The sequence below is a fragment of the Gavialis gangeticus genome, unplaced genomic scaffold, assembly GCF_001723915.1.
Source record: "Gavialis gangeticus isolate Ggan-Ray unplaced genomic scaffold, GavGan_comp1, whole genome shotgun sequence".
Lineage (NCBI taxonomy): Eukaryota > Metazoa > Chordata > Crocodylia > Gavialidae > Gavialis > Gavialis gangeticus.
In genome coordinates this window covers 38,303,066-38,324,834 of record NW_017729028.1, presented here as the reverse complement: position 1 = coordinate 38,324,834, position 21,769 = coordinate 38,303,066, and the positions used below count along the sequence as shown (strand labels likewise).

Here is a 21,769-nt window from a genome sequence, read left to right as displayed (position 1 = left end):
GGCTGGCCCTGCCCCCCCCCCCCAGCCTGGGAAACTCAGGTAAGGGAGGGGGGGAAGGGCAGGGGTCTAGCCCATGCTGAGCGAGGAGGGGAAAGCGGCCCCTCCCCTGCCCCATGCCTGGAGCTCCCTGCTGCAGCTGCTCGCAGCCTGCATGGGGCTGTCCTGAGTAGGCTCGGGCAGCCACACGGGACTGCAAGCGGCTGCAGTGTGGGCCTTTGGGCACAGGGTGGTCAAGGGGCCGCTTTCCCCCCCACGCTCAGCACCAGCTTGTGACCCTGCCCTGCGCCAGCTCGAAGCTCGCCCATCAGGGCCCCGCCACAGCAGCAGCAGCTGTGGCCCCCCCACCTTGCTGTGCCTAGCAGTGTTTGCTGCTGCTGTGCAGCATGCAAGCTTCAGGTGGGCAGCAGCAGCAGCAGCAAACGCAGCATGGCAAGCTGTGGAGGCCACAGCTGCTGCCACAGCAGGGTTCTGATGGGTGAGCCCGGAGCCAGCGTGGGGCCCAGGCTAGCAGCAGGCCAGGTTACAAGCTGGTGCGGAGCATGGGAAAAGTGGCCCCTCACCTGCCCTGTGGCCAGTGTCCCATGCCGCAGCCGCTCACAGTCCTGGAGGGCTGCCTGCGCCTGCTCCGGACAGCCCTGTACGGACTGCGAGCGGCTGCAGCAGGGAGCTCTGGGCACGGGGTGGGCGTGGGGCCGCATTTCCCTGCTCCACACCAGCTCCTTCCCTGCTGGGGGGCGCAGGGTCGGGGCTGTGTGCTGCCCCTCACCTGTACTGTGGGGCTGGGGGTGTCCTGGGAGTCAGCGGGTGCAGGAGCAGGGCCTGCACCAGTGTCCCAGGGTCAGCACCAGCAAGGCCCAGAGCAGGGTGGCAGGGGTACAGGGTCCCAGCTGGCAGGGGCTCTGTGGATCCAGGCCAGCTCCCCCCTCTCCTTGCTGGTGTAGCTCAGCCCAGCTCCACAGACCCCTGCCAGCCTGCGCCCTGCTCTGGGCCCCTGTGCTGGTCCTGGGACATTGGTCCCAAGTTGGTGACCAGGGGGCGGGGCACCTGTCAAGGAGCTGGGCTACCCATGCAACCCTTGACAGCTTGCCACAACTTGGTGAACATTCCTCTGCCTGAAATAATTGCCCGCCACTGAGTTAAAAGCATCCCCATGCTTAAAAACGGTGGCAGGAGTGGTTAAACTAAAGCTCATTTGACAGGCTTTAGTTTAAGTGCCAAGACACTGCCATTTTTTAAGTGCCAAGATGCTGATCCTCTAGACAAGCCATCTGCAGCTCCGTCCTGCTCCCCTCCCCAGCCCTGAGTCCCATTCACTACCCTGGCAGGGCAGCAGCCCCTGCGCCACACCCTCCCTCACTGTGGGGGCCTCGATCTGCCTCCCCCATTCCCCTTCACAGACTTACCTGCAGGGTGCAGCTCTCCATACTGCCTGGCTAAATTCCTGTAAATCAGTTATCAGATCAGTATCATCTGATATGCCTGGTGCATAATTGGCTATTGGTATTGGCCAAGAAAATCTTTATCCGTGCACCCCTAGTTTATGATGATTAGTTGGGCAAGGTTAAGAGGTTGTTTGAAAGCCAGAAGCAGAGGGGCTAGGAATCTCTGTCACGTTCTGATCCTTGTTGCGTATAAGCTGCAGCTGTTTGCTTCCTCTGATCCGTTCCAGGATGGGGTGGTATGTGACCAGCAGGGGTGTGCGCTCACATGACTTCTGTGGTGAGACTTGGGTGTGATGCACGCATTCCTTTGCTAATGTTGACCACTCATTTTTCATCTCTTAAGTGTGGTCTCCTAACTTTGTAGCATGTATAGTAAACATAATGGAGATGTTGTACTGGTACAGTACTGGATTGAGATTAGGATATTTAGATTCTCTTCCTGACTCTACTGATTTGTTTAATTCGTGTGTGTGTGTGTGTGTGTGTGTGATGGGAGGGGAGTGTATTGAAAGTAACTTTCTGCTTTGAGTGTTTTTAAGGTGAAGCTTGCTAATGTTTATGAACACTTTATAGATTGGTACATCTGATGGGGTATGGTGGGAAATAGCTGATTTGAGGAAGAGTTTGGGCTCCCAGCAGAAAGATGAGGGAAACTTAATCCAAACTTAATCTGGAAAATGCTTGGACAGGTTTGGCTTGCAGTATGGCAGAAGGTATAGGACTAGGAAAAAAAATTATAGGGTCTTCTTTGAAAAGTTGAATCTGAGGGATTTGACTGTGTCTGTTGTAGGCAATAACCTCCTTGAAGAATAGTTGGCTGTCCAACTTTTGTCCAGGCAGAGGCAACTCATGGTTCCCCTGGATCATTCCCTGCTGTGGGCACTATGCTTGGAACATGCAGCCTCTCCTCTGCACAGGTAGCACAGGCAGTGTACAGGGACTTGGGCTGTTTTCCTTTACATGGCAGCAGAAGCAGCAGACCACCAATTAAATAGCCCTGCTTAAAATAAAGTTAACACATTCAGGGCAGGAAATGTGGTGAAAACTTAGCATTTTAAAATGGGATATTTGGCCCTTCCCCTCCCAACCCCATCTTCCTCGCTGGCTGGCAGCAGGTGCTGGAAGGAGGAACCTATGTGCCCACTGCTGTCCCCTGCCAGACCTGGGCTCCCCAGATCAGCTGGGGACACCACTGCTCCATACAGCACTGGGCTGGAGTGGTCCCATACTCAAGCTGGAGATGAAGTATTGTTTTTCCCCATGTTGAATGGGGGCTGGAGGGAAGAAAAGTTATTTTGAACCAGAGTAAATACAGTAGGGCTGTTTTCCTTTTTTTTTAGTTGGTAAATGTTCTTATGTAAGTGACTTTCAGCAGGTATGAGGAGATGTTTTACATTAGCCAGTAGGTCACTGTGGTCTCTGTGATGTTTCCAGTAGGATTAGTATTGACTTCAATAAAAGTGTGTTTTACTGTTGATTCCAAAAGAATCATTCATTCCCTACATGATGTATCCATTATTGCAGAGAGAATTTTGCAGGATACACCTCTCTGATTGTTAGAAGCAGGCCTGTCTCTTCTGCCAGAGAAGCTGGCTTAAAAAAAATGCTAGAATGAGGAAATGTTCTTGGTGCCAGCACACATTAAGCTGTGTAGCAAATAGACAAATTATCCAGTGTGGCAGGACAAATGAACACTTTGTTTGCATTGCTGCCCTCAGATTTGCATCCAGGATTTTTCAAGGAATCTATCCTTGCCTGAATTTGGATTTTTAAATCTTGATTTTGAGCATGTGAGAGAGAAAAATAACTCTTGATGAATTGCGAGAGAATGATTTCATTTTGCATGAGTTCTGCACCTGCTGTTATCCATATATAATTATAATTGGAATTGACTTTAGGGCTCCTGTAAGCCTGGTGATTTTTCATGATGAGTCAACTGATTAGACCAAGAACTTTTTCTCAAATGTATCCAGAAAGAAAAACATTTTTGGCTGCAACAGGTCATGATCTCTCTTTGTATTTTGTAGTGGTCAAATTATTCATGGTTACACTAATTTTTTAGCAAGTTTTTTTTTTAAATTTCAGGCATCTTGTGTCTAGGTTCAGTGGTATTTGCTTGGAAAGAACAAATAACTTTAGACAGTATTAAACTTAATAGCATTGGACAGGAAATGCAGCTGTGGTCTGAGATACCAAACAACCTTTTGACTTTCTGCTGCCCTTATAACTCAGGAGAAATGTAACGTGATTATTATGTGGATTGTATAATAGATATTATTTCAGATCTAAATTTCTACTGTGATTGTGCGCTAGATTGACAGTAGCTTAAAACTGATGGTACAATTCTAATTGTTTTGAATATTAGTGTGGGGTTACTTCAGTTCCCAGAAACGTTTGTATTTCAAAGTCGTTACAGACTTGTCACCCTTAGTAGCAACAAAACAGACCTGAACAGTATGGAGTACTGAAGTCCTTGCTCCTAAAGAAGGTCCATCTGGTTTAGGGTTAAGGTATGTTTTTGGAGCCTAGTGGGGAACAATTGAACCATTTCTGTCAGGCTTAAATCAGTAGTACTAGAAACAGCTTACAAATAGTTATGTTTGCCACATTTAAAATATAGTTCTTTAAGCCATGGTAAAAACAAGGTATGCTTTTTCATTGGTGTGTGGGTGGAGATTTTCTAGGAAGAGACTACAAAATATATTTGCATGTGTGCGTGTGTGCATGCATTCAGTTTATGTATAAACTAATCTACCTTTAACGGCATCTGATTTTTTTTTTTTTTTAATGCTAAAATAGAAGCTGGAAAAAGAAGCTAATTTAAATTAGCCTTTATGCTCAACATATCACTTTAAATTAGCTTCTTTTTCCAGCTTCTATTTTAGCATTAAAAAAATCAAGCTTTACACTCAACTTATGGCTTTACCCATTATAAATTCCTTGAGCATATACAATATTTTAGTGTTGGATAAAATAGATAGCTAAAGTTTAGCCCTTCCATTAGTTACCAACAAAACAGTTTGACGCGAGAAGTGAAACTTTTTTTTTTATGATAGAAGTGAGACTTTCAGTCCTGAAATGCTAGCAAATATGTCAGGGTGAAAAGGAAGAGCAAGTAGTTCATGTGGGTTTTTGGTTAAGGCAGTGACTTCTACACTTCCCGTATACCATGACAAGTCAAAAGACTTCTTAACTTGCTTGTGTCTTAGTTCTTCATCTGTAACATGCTTTCTAACCCTTGCAAAGCTAGGAACTAGCACGTTCCACTAGTGTGGAGCAGAGACGTGCATAGTCCCTTTACTTGTGTAACACAATACTAGTTCCAATGTGTTGTCTATTACTCATTATAATACGCATACAGCTATCTGCATATCAGTTAAGGACATGAACCATTTAAGTGCTTACCATCTTTCTGTCCTGCTGTCTAATTTTTCACTTGATAGTACCTCTGTGAACAGTTACAGTTAATCTGCAGTTTATTTAACTGTCAGGGCAGCGTGGCACCTTTATAAAATAATTAAAGGATAAGCTTTTATAAGTAGCACAGTGCAAACTCAGATGTTGTGCATGGATCTGCAGAGAGCAGGGATTCAAACTAAAAAAGGAGCAATTTAAATACAAAGGATAGGGTAGGCAGGAGGTGCAGAGTGGGGGCACTCCTGGGAGGCAAAGGTGGTAAACGAAGCAGTAAAACTTTACAGCCATAGGGGCTAAAAAACCTAGCCCAGATAATTATAAGATAAGATTATCCAGTGCCACTGCCCTGCCTTCTGCCTGACTTCAAACTAGCAGGGTTAGCGATCTCTGATCTGGTTACTTAACTGTTCTGGAAGCAGGGAAGGGGAATCGGGTGTTCTTAAAAGCCTTGAACCTGATGGGGACCTGGTCAGGGATGCTAATACACAGTGCTGTTCATGCGCACTGGATACTCATTGTTTATGGTGGGTTATAGTAAGTGCACAGGCTTTTTTAAATCCTGTGGTTATAAACTAATATGGACTACATAGTTACACACTGGAATGAGGATAAAGTCCACTAGCGTTTTGAGTGTTCAAGTTGCTATGCGGATGCCAGCCATGTGCGTATATAACCAAGCCTGTAAATAAAACTTGTTTTAGATTTTCTTATACGTATAATAAAAGCAAATGTTTAAGATAATTTAACTTTACGTTTGTAATCCACAGATACCACCTTTTTCTGTTGAGGGAAATATGACTTTTAGGATGGCTGTGAATTGCTGCTGGAGATTCTGGGCAGTTTGTTTTCTGACTTTTCCCAGCACTTTCTGTCTCCAGAAGGAACAACCCAGAGTATTACTGGTATCTTTTGATGGATTTCGATGGGATTACATCAACAGAGTGCCAGCTCCCCACTTCCACTATGTCATGAAGAATGGTGTTCATGTGAAACAGGTCACTAATGTGTTCATTACAAAAACCTATCCTAATCATTATACAATGGTGACTGGCCTTTATGCAGAGAGCCATGGCATAGTTGCTAATGAAATGTATGATCCTATCCTGAACAGAACATTCTCTATGAACCACATGGACATTTATGATGCACAGTTCTGGGAAGAGGCTTGTCCAATATGGGTCACAAACCAGATGGAGGGACATAGAAGTGGAGCTGCTATGTGGCCAGGAACAGATGTAAGAATACGTGGAGTCCTTCCTACGCATTATATGATGTACAATGAGTCTGTTTCATTTGAAGATCGAGTTTCCCATCTTATTGATTGGTTTACATCTGAAAACCCCATCAACTTTGGTCTCTTGTATTGGGAGCAGCCTGATGAAATGGGGCATATATTGGGCCCAGAAAATCCACTTATGCGAGTTGTCATTAATGAGACTGATGCCAAGCTGGGATATCTTGTGTCAGAACTGAAGAAAGCAAAGTTATGGGACACAGTAAATATCATAATCACAAGTGACCATGGAATGGCACAGTCTTCCTCCAAAAGGCTTATAGAGCTTGACCAGTACGTGGATAGAGAGTGGTATACAATGGTTGACCATTCTCCTGTGGTCGCTATTCTGCCAAAAGAAGGTAGGAGTCATGTCGCAGAGATTTCTGAAGAAACTGTAAAATCTCAAACCTGTTTCAGTTTTAGGGTGGGTTCCCTTGTGTTGGCAGTGATACTGAAGCCAATGAGATTTGTGTCATGATGACCAAGGACTACTGTATGAGGTTGTAGGCCAAGACACTTATTTTTGTATTGATACACCTGTCTAGAAACCTAGCTCGGTATTTAAAATTGTGCACTGCTCATTTTAAAATACTAATCAAGGATCAGTCCTTGTCAATTTCTAGTGTGTTTAAGTGAAATTGATATGCACTCCTTAGTTTTGAAGGAGTACGATTCCGCCCAGCATTCAGTGGGATGAAAGAAAGTGTTTGAATGCATGGTGTTAATGTAAATCAATAGCTAGTGTGTGGTGTCCTTCCACAAAAGATGCAATTCTGTTGCAGCCTCAGCCCAAGAACCTGGCTTTTTAGCTTCAGCTCTTGAGGCTAATGTTTTCACTTTTGGAGGTCTCTGATTCAGTTTCTGACTTGGTGGTTGTCACTGACCTCTCCTGACTTATCTGGTCTCAAAACTGCTGCAGCTCTACGGTTCCTATGGAGCAGAGATTGCTAAAATTACACTGTGCAGATACTTTTGTGATAGAATTTGGGTTTTTTAAAGGCAGCCCTGGTACAAATAATCTTTTTCCAAACTCATTGTGACTTTAACCCCTGTGGGCCTTCTTTTGATGCCATTCTACTCTTTTAGTCTGATTCCTGAAGTTGTGCTGCTGCTTACTTCCAGCTGAAGTTCAGAATTAGATGATCACTTTCTAGCAGTGATGACTAGGGTATTACTGTGACACACACAACTTCGGTACGTAACAGGCAAGACAAAAATAGCTTCCAATTCTGAAATCAAATACAAGATTGCACTCTCAAACAGCTGCAACATTCTTTTTATTAACTCAATACTCCATGTTATTTTTCAGGTCCCCATCATGTAAAAAGAAACATTTCAATGTCCACTTGGGTTTATGTACTAAATCCAGGCTTGGGCTTAAAAGAAAGGAACCTCAAGGTACAAGTAGCTTTAACAAGAGGAGGGTGTTCAAAGTGTAGAAACATGTATTTTAGATTTAAAAATTTCCCGGCAGTATTTGGAGCACTGTGTTCTAGTGCATGAAAACAAGCTGAAGCTGATCAGGTCCTTGCTCTGAGTTTTTAATGAAATGTGAAAACTGAGCCAGTGTTGAAAGTACCTTAGATTTTGAAGCCTCTTTAATGTTAATATTCTAATATATTAGTAATTGACAGATTTTTAAAAATTATTGGTCTCAGTTTTCCTTTTAACAGTTGAGTGCTTTGACAACTTACCAAACTTCCAGTTGTACTGTTTGTCTCTGAGCAGCAGTTTGTCATGTCATTGCTGCATGTACTTTTCTTGCTTCATCCAGAGGTACCTGCTTTAAGTACATTTTAAATTGACGGTGCTGATTTTAACTTTTGTGGTCCTAGTTCTGTAGTTCATCAGTAATAGAAGCCAAGACTTGCACATAGCTGCAGTTACTTTCTCAGTGGATTTAAGACTTTTTTTTTTAAATTTAATTGATGTTTCTTAAATACTTTATAGCCATGCATTCATAGCCAGAGGTTTATTATTAATTTAGATATGGGATCTTGGTAAGAATTAAAATTTAAATTAAAACATTATGGCACTATTATTTTGTTCAAGCCAGGTACAGAAAATGTTGCTAAGCAGTATTGCCACTTGTTCTGAAAATAAAAATGCAGATACATTTCTGTTAGGCTAATGTCATTGAGCTCATCAATTGGAGGCAGAAGGGCACAGATGTATGTGATGAAAAAAGCAAATATGATCCTTGGGTACAGCAAGATGGGTATCACAAGGAACTGGTGAGACCACTTCTGGATTACCATGTACAGTTGTGGTTACCAGCCTGAATCTGTCTTTTTTTGAATGGGGGAACAGATGAACATGTGCAGAGAGAGGCTGCTAGAATGATCTCGGGAACAGAGAGCCCATCATATGGAAGACAGTAGTTTGTTTAACCTAGCAAAATGGAGGTAGAGAGAATATGGTTGTATTCCCTGAAGGTAACACAGTAAAAAGCCTGTGTATGTGTGCACGGCATGATAGTTAAACTAGTTTCAAGAGGGAGCTTACGTTTATAAGCAGTGACTCAGGATATCCCTTTCAAGTCTTTTTCTGTGGAGTGCATCAAATTTGTGACTGAGTTGTACATTGAATAAATGGGTCTGGTGATACCACCTTTAGCTAATTTTTATAAATACATTCCACTATAACGTACATTTTTGCTGGAGATTGCATGTGCCAGCACTTTGAGGTGGCATAGAGAATCCCCCTCTCATAGATGCCTGGTGTGTTTGTGTCCTGCTCCTGGGCTGAAGGTTACACCAGTTGATATGTTTGGAGTTAGGAGGACATATTTCCTCTAAATTATACTGTGGGTTTTGTCCCTTCTTTGCAGGATGGCACACAAATTACCTGCCTGAGATCCTTTCAGCATCTCTTGCCTAATAGCTTTTCTGCCGTGGCAGAAGCCTTAAGCATTGTTGGCATCTTGGTCTCTATTTTCAATCTCTTGTATGTAGGCAGGACTTGAAATTCTCAAAACTCAAGACATTTTATCCAAATACCCAACATCAAAAGTAATAGAGGTTATCTTCTCTTGCTTTAAACACTACAAAACTAAGCTAAACAGTTCACAGAATGAGGGGAAAATACACTTTGGCAGGAGGGCTGCCCCCCTCATGAGGGGTGCCTTCTGTCATTTCTGCGAAAATTCACTGGAAGTTGGTCAAATTATAATTTGACACATCAGAACCTTGAGTTCCTTGAGTCTCAGTGGACTCTTAGGTCTAATTATATATATATTTTTTTTTCTCTCTCACCATGCCTCCTGGACTCAGATGTCTGTTCTTCCTTAGCTCCCTTCTGTTCCCCATCCCATGCTCTTGCACCTCTTCTTCTTTCCAAGCCATTAGTATCTCCTCTTCATTCCATTGTTTCTACTACAGCAGAAGATAAAAACAGGTAAATGATCAAATCTGTATAAACACTAAACAGAGATAAAGGAAGATATCGTTTATAAGCCCTCCAACATTGAGATTACATACTGCAAAAAGGCAATGCTGAGGACTTGCAGCTATGAAGCTGCACTATGGATTCTGAAAGAAAGAGTATTTAATAAAAACTGGTCAATTATGATCTCTCAGGGAAAATATAGGTACAGGTGCAGAAAGAGTTTAGTCTAGTTTGAATATTCAGTGCTGCTTACACTTTTAGTTGTAAGACTGTAGTTGAAGTGTATGCCTCTCCCCTATCTTGCATCTCAGTTCACCTTTTTGTTATATTTTGTTCTTAAACTCTTAACACAAGGATCACTGCTTAATTTTATTTTTTAAAGTAATGTCTAATACCTTAATAACCTAATCTGAACTAATGCTCTGGTAATGTCTCAAGGCCTTAAGAAGCAAGGAATATTCAAACATAGGAAATGTTACTAGGATCCTAATTTATATTTAAATATTTTTTCTGAGAGCCTGTTCTGATCAGTCAGGTATACACATTTAATGCGACAATGGTGCAAAATTACAACTAACAGCTATTTTTCTTTTTTGAAGTCTGTCTAATATAAAATGGTAAGAGACCAGCCAGTAACATTAACTGGAGGTAGGCACCAAAATGTAGACTGAAATAGAGCAAGATCATGGACATAAACTGGAAAATATTTTTTTAAAACAAATAAACAAAAAAGCCCTAGTTGTTCTCTGTCAATGTTAGATGTTCCAGTTTGTAACAAGTTGGCTCATTATTAGTGCAAGTTAATATTTAGGGGCTCCTGGGGTCTGATGGTACCACCTGTAGTTAACATGTAATAGCTCCCAGTTAAGCTTTTTACAAGACAATACCCTCCGGAGGGTAGGGACAGGTGGGACATTTGAAACCCTTTACAACGCAGCTGCACTCTGAAACACTTAAAAACCCCAGAGCGTTCCAGCTGCAGGTAGATTTGTGGCCCTTTGCCACCTTCCTGGTAAAGCACTTCAAAATTGCCACAGCTGTATGTAGCAGGGTGCTCTCAGGCCAGCACTGGCACAAGCTGGCTCTGCTCCCTACCCCAAGGGAGGAGAGGAGAACAGAGCAGATGCTACGCTGCTGTCTCGCAGAGCAGTGAGTACTCTCCAGACTGCCCCTGGCCAAAACAGGGAAAGCTTGAATTTGAGATTCTTCTCCCCTGCCCCTTTCCTGATTCTGTTGGGACAGGGCGCTCCAGGAGAGAGGAGGCAGAGCAAACACGAGAGCACTCATTGACACAGCGCTGTGGTTCCCCCCCTCCATGTTCTGCTCCAAGCTGGCAGGGAAAGAGCAGCGTGCCTGGAACACTGAAGGGTCCATTTTGAAGTGCTTCTAATGCTCTAAGTGCTCTAAATGAGTGCTCTAGAGCTCTAAATGCTCTAAGTGCTCTTCTTGGAGTGCTTCAGAGGGGTCTGTGTGTCTGTCTGCCTTGCCACTTGAAGCTCTTCAAATGTTACGTCTGCCCCCTGCCCCAAGATACCAGTTTCCAATGAAAGGTGGCTGAACACCACTGCTAGCTGGGGACAAACATGAAAATTCCTTAAAAGCTCTGCTCCTTGAGAAATCTGTGTGGATGGATTATGGGAGAAAGTGTTGCCTTCCTCCTGTCAAAACTTGCCTACAGTTTAACAATATTACCCCTATGATGTCCCTAACTAAAGTAAATATGTCAAACTCATACTATCTTATAATTAAGGCTTGCTGACTTATCATGAGATAAGTCAGACATTCTAAGACAATTCAGAGAAAACATGACTCATTCGAATGTTGATCAGTCCCGAGTGGTTTTTCTCTTCAGAATATAACAACTCAGTTGGAGAATCAAATTGTGACTTCCTGGCTAAATGTGGCTTCTGAGCACAGCACACTTACCTTCCTCTGCTTCAGCCTGCAATAGGTTATTTCAGCTCGTGGCTCATCCTTGACTTAGTGTGTGTGTATTAAGTTCTTGTTTTGTTTTGAAGGTAAACTGGATGAAGTGTATGAATCATTGGTGAATGCACATCCCAACATGACTGTTTATAAAAAGGAGGAAATTCCGAGTAGATTACATTACAAACACAGCAGCAGAATTCAGCCAGTCTTGGCAGTGGCTGACATAGGATGGGAAATCGTAAAAAATAAGACCAACCCATTTCTGTGTAAGTATTTTTCATTCTGTTCTTAGATTTCACATGTCTTTGCTGTTCAAATAACACAGTAAAGCTTGTAAATGCCAGGCCTCTCCTGGCCCAATGAAACTCCAATTTGGCTTTGACCAACTGGGTTAAGAATGTACTTGAAGGCTCCATCCATATCTTTTAAAAGCCCTTAGTGAAGTAGGAAGGATAGTCCCATTAAAAGCAGTGAGATTTGTGCTCTTAGCTGCTTTATAAACTTTTGGAAATCCAGCTTTAAACTGATTTTAAAAAGTAATTGTATCAAACACTTCAGCTGGTTTTGGAGAAGATTAGCTTTCAGAGCTAGATCTCAAAATTTCTAAGGACTGGTTCTACAAAATGTCTGGCACCAGATGAGAAGCAGGGTGCCTGTTTGAGCTGACAGGTAACGAGTCTCAAGTTCAGAAAATCTATAAGGTACTTCTGTTTTATCTTTTAAATTATCATAACTTGGATTTTACTGGTATTTGGACTCTTTTTCAGAAATATGCTTGAGGGAAATAAACAAGGCTTCTTGTCTCCATTCTGCATTATGGAAAAACAAAATAATGAGCCATGTCACTGTACATGTTTAAACGTTTGTTTTACAAGGTCAAAATGACAAGCTTGATAACCAGGATTCTTTTATCTTTTTAGTGGGGAATCATGGATATGACAACACCCTACCAGAAATGCACTCCATCTTCTTGGCCCATGGTCCTGCTTTTCGGAAAAATGCCACCAAAGGAGCCATGAATATGACAGACCTGTACCCCTTGTTGTGCCACCTGCTTGGTATCAATCCACTGCCAAACAATGGATCGTTCAGCAATGTGGAAGATATACTTGCTAGACCAGTTCCAAGAGAGCTTCATCCTAGAGATTATGAAAAAGAGTCCTATGCTTATTTTATTGGAGTCTCTCTTGGGACCATTCTCATTATTGTGTTTCTTGTAGTTTTTATGAAGCACTTAACCCACAGCCAAATACCTACCACACAAGTGCGGCACACTGAAATTGCCCAGCCCTTACTCCAGGGCTAGTCTAGAGTGCTGTTACTGGCAGGTAATAGTTCTGGAATAATGTTTCAGTGTTCTTCTAAGCTATTGGGGGCTTTAAAGAGGCTTGTTGAGACGCTCTAGAAAAGGATCAGCAGAAATACAAGCAAAGTAAAACAAGAAAATGAATGCTGATCTATTAGTGCACTACAGTAAATATGCACTGGATATATATATATATATTGGAAGAGCATATCTCTTTTGCATTCTACAACCACTTGGTCCTTGAGGGGTTAAGAATCTTTAGGTGAACTTACAAAGCCGTGTAGGTAAGTGTTTAGTAAATTAGACCTTTTAAATATGTCCTCTTGCATTAACAATATTAGGGAAATTACTGTAGATGCACTTTATAGAATACTATGTAGGAACTTTACTGATTCCTTGAATTTATCAGTGCTTTCTTTAAATCCAAAAGGTAACCTAACTCTTTTTAAAGTAAAACTAATGTAAGGGATTCACAGTGGAAGGACTGGAGGATTAAATGTTATAAAAATTGCTTCTACAGCACAAATACCACTAGAATACAGAGTGTTTAAAATTGCAAGGCTTTAAATATTTTGCTTTGAATGACAGCAACTGAAATATTTGCCTGTATTCCAATAAGAATTATCTTGTAATACTCAGCATCTGATTTTTGAACCTGTACATCCCTAAGATACATCTGAGGCTTCAGTTACTCTGTTCACTTCCCCAGCTCACTAAAGTATTAAAATTCTAAGCCATGAGCAAATACGTGGTGGCAGTATAATAATGTACTAAAAAATACTGGGCTAAATTTGTCAACCCACTAATGCAGTTGGCTTTTAAAGACACTTCTGTTCAAACGATAGCAGAAGTTTGTGAGCAGGGCCAGCAGTGTATTTGTAAGTTTCTGGATGCAGATCTCTTACGAAAAAAGGAAGTATTAAACATTTGCTGAACATCAATGAGTGCAATTCCATTAACATCACTGGGGTCACGCCTGTTTGTCTGGGAGTAAATTAACCTGCTGTAACCAGTGTCGTGTCTGACACATCCAGGTCTGACCTTGTAAATTTAATCTTTAGCATTTTCCCTGGATTGGGCTCCTAAATTAAGGAACAGATTTGACTTTGAAATAGACTTCTAAAGCAAATCATATTCTTAGAATCGGAGAAAAAGCACTTGTAACCTTTATACAGGCAAGAGATTATGACTTTCAGATGAAGGTGCTTCATGTAAAACTGTATTAACCCTTTGAGTCATACTTATGATATTTTTGTTGAGTTTGACTTCTATTTCAGCACCAAAACAATTAGGCTTTCTTTTGCTCATGCTTTTGATTGCAGAGGCAACAGGAGAAAGCTGGGAAGTTTTTGGAGGAGACTGAGCAAAACTATATTTAGTTGCCTCAGCACTGCTGTATGAATTTAAATTTTTCTTTAAGCCCCATTGTTCAACATGGGGTATAATATTGTGAATGACTCTTCAGCTGAGCTAGCCAGCTAACTGGAGGCAGTTTTCACATGAAAATATTTGGTGCTTCCAATCCTTTCTCTGACAACCTAGCTTATTCCTTCTCTTAAAGGACAGCAAATGTAATTTTGCCTTTTGCTGTTACCAGGGCTTTTGGGGATCATCTGCAAGTTTGGATATGCACAGTTTAATAACTAGATAAAGTAAATTCTCCACGTAATTGCAGTATGCTAATAATGGAGATTGGGGGACTGATGCCAGACTTTTATAAAGTGAATATAAAAATCAAACACAATGCTTCACTTAGCAAACTGAATTTACCAGACTCTAATGCATTCTTGTTAATTTTTTTTAGATAGACTCTTCAGTGAGATCACATAGTAGATTCCTGGTGCCTCTGTGCACCTTTAAGAGTTGAGATTCTCTGGAAAGAATACAGTTTTGTATGTTGTAACTTATGACAAGGTATTAATCCAGTGCCTACCATTCAGAAGTATTCTCTTGCATTCTCAAAAGTATTTCATGAATGAAGGATCTTGGAAGCTTCTGTAGAGAATCTAGTTGTGTGGTGCTGGTTGCTTAGGGCAGTAGCAAGATTGTCCCATTTTGTGGTGTATTGTCCATTTAAATTGAGGACAATTCTTTCTCTCAGATTCAAAGGGTGGCTGTCACTCTTGAGCGGTTCCCACAGAAGAGTTTGGCAATTTCCTTACTCGTTATTTTAATCAGACCAATTATTCCTCCTTCATGCAACACATGTAGCAACAAAAAAATCCTTGTCAGCTGTGACCATAACTAATTGCACTGTCAGAGCAGAGGTCTTCACTACTGGCTTGCATTTTGGTCTTTAATTTGTAGCAAGCAGTCTTGTGGGTGACCCTGAAGGTTGGGAATGTTTTCATGTAGGAATTCTGACTAAGCTAAGGCTGGGGTAGAGAAGAATACTAGAACTGGGTTGGTAGACACGTTACAAAACTCGGCATTGTGCAACTTAATCTGACTCGGTTACTAAATTCTTTTGTAATTTTTCTGGGGAATTCATCCTGTTCAAGATGTGCAATTGGTTAGAAGCTTAAGGGAAAAAAAATCCCCACCTGATGTACTGGAAAGCTGACTGTTTTGGACTACTCTACCATATATCATCTCATACACGTTTAACCAAAGTCATCTTAACACTGAAAGCTGCATTGATGAAGGCAAAAGTTTTGTTCACAGTAGTGGTTAGAGTAGATGAATAAAATTCATTTACTAAACCTGTGACTACTACATCCTGAGCCTAAAGCCTGTAAATTGCCTGAATGCATATCTGTCAGACTTTTCCAGTATGCAAGACAGTAGACTTCCACATTCAGAGAAATTGCTTCTCAGACATCCTCAAGAAATGGGTGGAAAACTGCTTGGTGGGATAGCAGCTGGAAAAGTTCAGATTTGAGATGTGAGTCTTTGGTCTTGGTTTATGTCACACATTTTGCAGCCCAACTGAATTTCACTGTCAGAATAAAGACCTGCAGACTGGCAAGCATCCACACTTCAGCAAGCCCTAGTTAGTTTCTGATGACTTGAGCAGGTGGGATAGCGTAGTGTCGCTATCCATTTACAGCTGCTGCTTCACACTCCCTTGCTTTGATGCAATTAAAAAATGTGTGCAGTTATTTCTGTTGCACATCATGGTACTGGAATGATCGTGGCTTTTTGGCAAACAGCAAAATGAGCAATTAGATTGCATGTTTAGTGAGCATTTTTTTATGGTAGTGGGTTAAAAGCTTATAAATGCGTCAGGGTGAGGGGGAAGTTAAGAATATAAACTCTGTTAACACAAGCACTTTTACCCTGAATGTGCATGCTCAGTCTCACAGCAAGTGAAGAGTAACCAGTTCTCCCTAAAAGGTATGTTTCCCTTTGGGAGAAAATGTGTGTGTGGGGGGGGGGGGGGGTCCAGTGGCAGTTGAAGCTGCTTCTGTTGAAGAGTGCAGCACACTGCAAACAGCTGTATTCTGAGGCACAGAAAGTAAGTTTGTCTTTAGATATTGTATGTCTACTTCATAGGAAAAATGTGATCAAAAACTGAAATGCCATTCAGTTTTTATGTATTTGTGTTAGTGTACTTAACCTTTCCCCGTTAAGAATATTTGTAGGAATAATACCTAGTATTAGCCTTTATAAGTACTGGTGATATCTGTAAAATTTGTAAACTATACTAATCTTTAAGCACAGACATGGTACTGGTGGAAAAATGTTGTTTATTTCTCAGAGCTGTGATGTGAAACCCTCTAGACTTTTGTCCTTGTACTTGATGGGGCAAGTTTGATGTTGTTTACCGTTTTGGTACTCGAGAATTGTGTGCAACTAAGTTAGCGGAAGCTGAAGTGAATATACATACTGTGTGTTAACTCAGGCTGTGAGCTTGGGAATTGGGGCATTTGAACACTTAAACTTGATCATACTGAAATGTGAAAGTGTCTCTGAGCAGACGTCTAGAATGTTTTGTTTTCCTATTTGCAAATGAAAATTATTCAAATATTTTTATAATTGCTAGCAGTGCTACCAAACAATGAACATATGTGTTTAAAAGCAGCTTTGGAAAGAATGTGTTTGTTTTATGAAAAGATTAAAAGATAACTATTTAAATCATCCTTCTCTTGAGTGAATTTTTTTCTCATAATACCTGGAGAAGATTGTGAATTCTTTAATTAACAGGATATGGATAAACCAATGGTCTACATGGAATATATGAAGTTTAAGTTAATAAGGCCCCCAACCTAATTCCATCATCTTTAGTGAATTTATTTTATTGTATTTAACCAGTCACATGACAAGATATTTCTCAAGAAGACTTGAATACATTTATACAGAACATTTTGTTCCTATTGAAGTTAACTGAGAGAGAATTCTCTATATATCAAGAGGGGGAGAGATGCACGCGTTACATAAAGGAAAAAAATGCTCTGTTGAAATTTGCTCTTAGCAGGAGTTACAAATCAAATGATTTTTCTTCGGCCATACTTTATTTACCTCTCTAAAGGTATCCAGAGCTCTACACAGTTCTCCCCATGCTCACTTTTTCTTTGGTTCACATGTATCAGATTTTCAGTTAATCAAATACAAGAATCTTTATTCTGTCACTTGACTGGCAATGAACTACAGTAGGGATGGGCAAAATACAGCCCATGGGCTGGATCTTGCCCATCAGATGATTTTTAGCCTGTGCATGGCTGCTCCTCTGAAAGAGAATTGGATCTGGCCTGTGGCTGCCATGGCTTTCAGTGCCTCTAGCCCTTCTATCCCCATGCCCGCCAGTCAGCTGCGGCAGTAGTAACAGCCACTCCCCTCCTCGGCCGACCCACCCTGTCCTGCCCCCCAACCCCAGTGTAAGCTCCAAGGCCGGAGGTGCTGAGCTCCTGGCCAGGCTTCTGCCAGGCAAGGCTGGCTGCGCTGCCCCAACCCTGTACTCATCGAGTCAAAGCCACTGGCAAGGGAGGTGGTACATAAAGAAGAGGGCCAGGAGCCGCAGGTTATCTGGGCCCTGCTGGACTGGAGCCTGGTAGGAGCACAAGCACTGGTACCACACTGTTCCCACATGCCACTTTGGGCTGTGCCACATGGGTGCAGCTGGACTGGCTGGTGCAGCTCCTGCCTGACCCCAAGTCCCTGGCACATGGCCAAGTTGGGCAGGAGCCATGCCAGCTGCATCCATTTGGCCCAAAGCAGCATGTGGCCCCAGCTGTGCCAGGGACTCGGGGTGGGGGAGGGAGTGCAGGGAGAAGGGGGAACACATCATGCCACTGAGCTAGCTGATTCTGGATAACCTGCAGCTCCCTGCACCCACACCCCACACCTCAAGTCCCCACACACAATTAGGCTGGCTGGTGCCACATTTTATTCCTTTGTGCCACATGGATGCAGTTGGTGTGACTCCTGTCCAAGCCAGCCATGTGCCAGGAATGGGGGGAGGGGTGCAGGGAACTGTGGTCATGTGGACCAGTACTATGCTGTTTCCCTGCACCCCCGTGCCCTGCCCTGAGTCCCTGGCATGCAGGAGCTGTGCCAGCTGCACCCAGGTAGCCTGAGTATGGCACAGGCCTGGCTGTATGCCAGGCACTTGTGGTGGGGGAAGGGGAGTAAGGAGAAGTGGGGAACAAAGGTTAGGTTTTCCTAACTTCTGTTTTCTGCCCAGGAGTGGGCAGTTATTTAAGCCAGAGAGCCACTTAAAAGTTTTGATGAACTGTGGCTAGTAGGGACAGCTTGGGGGCAGGGGGCAGGCCTGGCCTGCAACAGTTCACCTCAACTCCCTAGGTAAGTGGCCCTCCAGCACAAATAATTGCCCACTCCTAAACTACAACCTTTGATGCCCATCAGAGATTAGGTTATGACAGACTAGTGCTGGAAGAGAAAGCAGCTGTAAACATCATCCTGTGTGGCAGGAGCTCTCCCTGTCGAGCCACCACTGGTTTGCACCCTGGGCATGCCTGCTTGGGCATCTTGAGTGGTGGAGTTCTGGGGTCTTCCAGATAACCATCCACTTGGGAATAGCTTTGTTGCAGTCCTCAGGACCTGTTATTTTGTCAGAGAAACCTGCTGCTTATTAAAATTCAGCACAGGAAGCTTCATCTTGTCATAATTATGAGCCAGGAGCTTAGCCTTGTACCCCCTCAGCCTCTTTTAGGCAAAACCAGTAGTGCTCAAATTTGTGGCTTTGCAAAGCAGATCCCACGGTCCAGCATATAGAGTTGTGTTATCCAGCCTGAGGGCTCCTTGCAGGTCTAGAAACTTGGCAGTGGGGGAATGGTGGCAGCATTGACCTCCATGGCTCCGGAAGCCAAACTTCTGGACACGTGGGGAGCCCTGTGGACCAGAGGTTAAGCATCACAGGGCTAAATGAGCTAAACCTCCTAGTCTTTTGCAACCTTTTCAAGCATGGGAGGGTTTTATAGTATCCTACAGGTCAACTGGACCCTTTCCTTTTAGGGAGAGGCTTTGTTAAGGACAATGCAACCATCTTATTAACACAGCTTCAAATATGTACCTCCTTGAAAGAGGTGCTGCAGGTGAAGTGGTGCGGGGAAGCTTATGCTGCTGCTCTCCATACTGAGCTATTACATAGAAGGACTTTGGAGCAGTAAGTTTATTTAAATGTTTGTGGGGGTGGTAAAAGACATGACGATGGCATACCTGATTGAACCAGGTATATAAATCAGCATAATAGACCAGTGGGCTCACTCGTACCCATTGATTTCCGTGTTCCATTTTTTGGTCATGTCTAAAACTTGTTTCTGGATTTTAAAGAAAGAGCCTGTGATAAAAAGAAAGCTTGTGAATAGGAATACAGACCTGTACACAACACTGCAAAGAAAAGCCTTCTATAATCATACACGAGCCTTTGTTTGAAAAGAATGATGTGATCGAACTTCTTCTGAGAATCCCTTGCAGATCACGATAGTCAACATAAATTTCTGTCTATCCATCATGCTTACTGTGGCTGCATTAGCAAGTCTTGCTATACACGTAAACACAGCGTATTGTACGACCACTGTGAACAAACATTTTGTTATAGAAAAAAAGGATGGTCCAGTTTCCCTAAATACCTTTGATTTCAGATGAAGGGAGGTGTCAGTTCAACACCATTTACAAAAGTAAGAGTTCAGGCTTCTTTTTCCTCCTACTAGTTGATGCACATTCATCATCCTCTGTATTACGTGATAGATTTCAGCCGCTGTAAAGAGAGCTCTAACCTATGCCTGACAAGTAAACATAGGTGGAACCGAGTATCTATTTTTAAAATGTAGTTAACTGCCCTATCAAGCGGCCTACTCATTCATTCCCTTTTTAAACTTGAACAGTGCATCTATTTTAAAGAAATTATTTTTAAGGAAATGTGCAAATTGAGGGCATAACTGCAACCAGTAATTTACACGTGGTGACTGTGTGGGTTTAGCAAGGAATGGGTCACTCTACACATGCCTTCTTTCTCATATTTTTCCTCGGAAGCATCCATTCTTTACCACCACTGGATATGTCTTATGCCTAACCCTTTCCTGATCTCTTCTGCCTGTTAGCTTCTTGGAAGAAGATTGTGCAAATAGGCAGTAATCCTGTGGTGTATGCTCCTCCTGTACTTGAAGGGTCAAAAAGAACAGATTATTTAACTAGTACAGCTTAAAAGGGGAACCCCTGGTTCTAGCCACTGATTCCAGTGGAGTTCATGCATTTTATCCAGTGATTAATACAAAATATGTAAGCTGTCACAGGGTTCAGAATGCAGACAGTGTCTAGGACAGTGTTCGCTTCCCTGAGTTAGTGTCAACCTTCCTTGTGTTTGTTCAATCTGGCCCTTGAAATCTTACAGCCATCTGCCCAGTGACTTTGTTTCAGTAGGCTCAGGGTAGAAGGTCCTCTTTGTATGCCTAGTCCTTAATCTGGTGGTTAGGGCACTTTGCTGGAAATCAAGATGTGGATCCAAACCCTTTCTAGTTGAGATAAGACACAGGATCTTAACCACTTTCCAGGATAAATACCCCAACCACACAGCTATTGTCACAAAAAAAAGAAGAAGAAGAAGTGGTCCTCCCTTCCCAACTTTGGGACAAAGATGACAGCTTCACAAATGCAGGATTTGAGCAGTAAGACACTTCTCTTTCAAGATGGAAGATGTCCAAAGCATGTGTAGTAGCTACATTTTGTAGGAAGCAGGTTTGTTTTCACTGAAACACTGGGCTGAAATACGTGGCTAGCCATGCTCATGAAAATGGCTTGTTTCCTAAGATTTCTCTTCACTAGCTCCTGAAAGGTACTTTGCCTTGCCTCGAGTCCTCATTGATGACACAGAATAAAACAGGAATCTTCTTTCCCACTCAGTCCTACTGGCAGTCACTGACAGGGTCTGGAATCACACCAAATACTTAAAAGGACTGAGTAAAGGCCAGATCCTGCTGTCCTTGTTCAAAAAGGTAAAACAGTTTATCATTTTCTCATCACAACTGAGAGTCATTTGGAATAACAGGACCATTCAGTGTGAATGAGGGTATCAATCTATACCTCAGAATTCACAAGCTGACATTTATACTAACCATATTTTCATTTAGCACAGTAATACATACAGAAACCTACTAAGAACAATGGGATTATGTCTGTAGTAAAAGTGGCAAGGACTAGTCCAATTTTGTTTTCTTAGTCATTTTTATCTTTTTCTTATGGTAGGGGAAGAGGCTCTAGCAGTGTGTTAACAGACGCTCTCGCTGTAAAAAAAGCTTTTCATAGTTGGAGCTGAGTACTCTATCATTCAAACAGGATTTGAATTTTACTTCGCAGGGAGCGGCAGTTTTTTTTTTTGGTTTCCCCAAATTTAAAAGGTTTAAAATGCAGAACTGGTGCATTTGTCAAAATGCAAGAACAGCTGAATCACCAATATAACATACTTAGCACCGGCTGCTCTTCCCCTCTCGGAGGTAGCCTCTCCTACTAGTACATACTGTGATCACATCACATCTTGCAAAAGTGAAGGCTGCAGCTATATCAGTCCTAAAGGGATGAATAAAAAGCTTGAGTTCTTGTTTTTTGGGTTATGGG

At 42.3% G+C, this 21,769-nt stretch overlaps 1 protein-coding gene across 1 annotated transcript in view; it reads left to right on the top strand.

Moving 5' to 3' along the window:
- The window catches only part of ENPP5 (ectonucleotide pyrophosphatase/phosphodiesterase 5 (putative)), a 24,125-nt gene extending 8,841 nt beyond the window's left edge, over positions 1 to 15,284 (top strand). The window contains exons 3-5 of the mRNA XM_019520688.1: positions 5,627 to 6,494; positions 11,541 to 11,717; positions 12,372 to 15,284. Of these exons, the coding sequence (XP_019376233.1) occupies positions 5,627 to 6,494; positions 11,541 to 11,717; positions 12,372 to 12,757 (1,431 nt within the window). The 3' untranslated portion in view covers positions 12,758 to 15,284. The remainder of the gene's footprint in view (positions 1 to 5,626; positions 6,495 to 11,540; positions 11,718 to 12,371) is intronic.
- Positions 15,285 to 21,769: the final 6,485 nt, after the last annotated feature.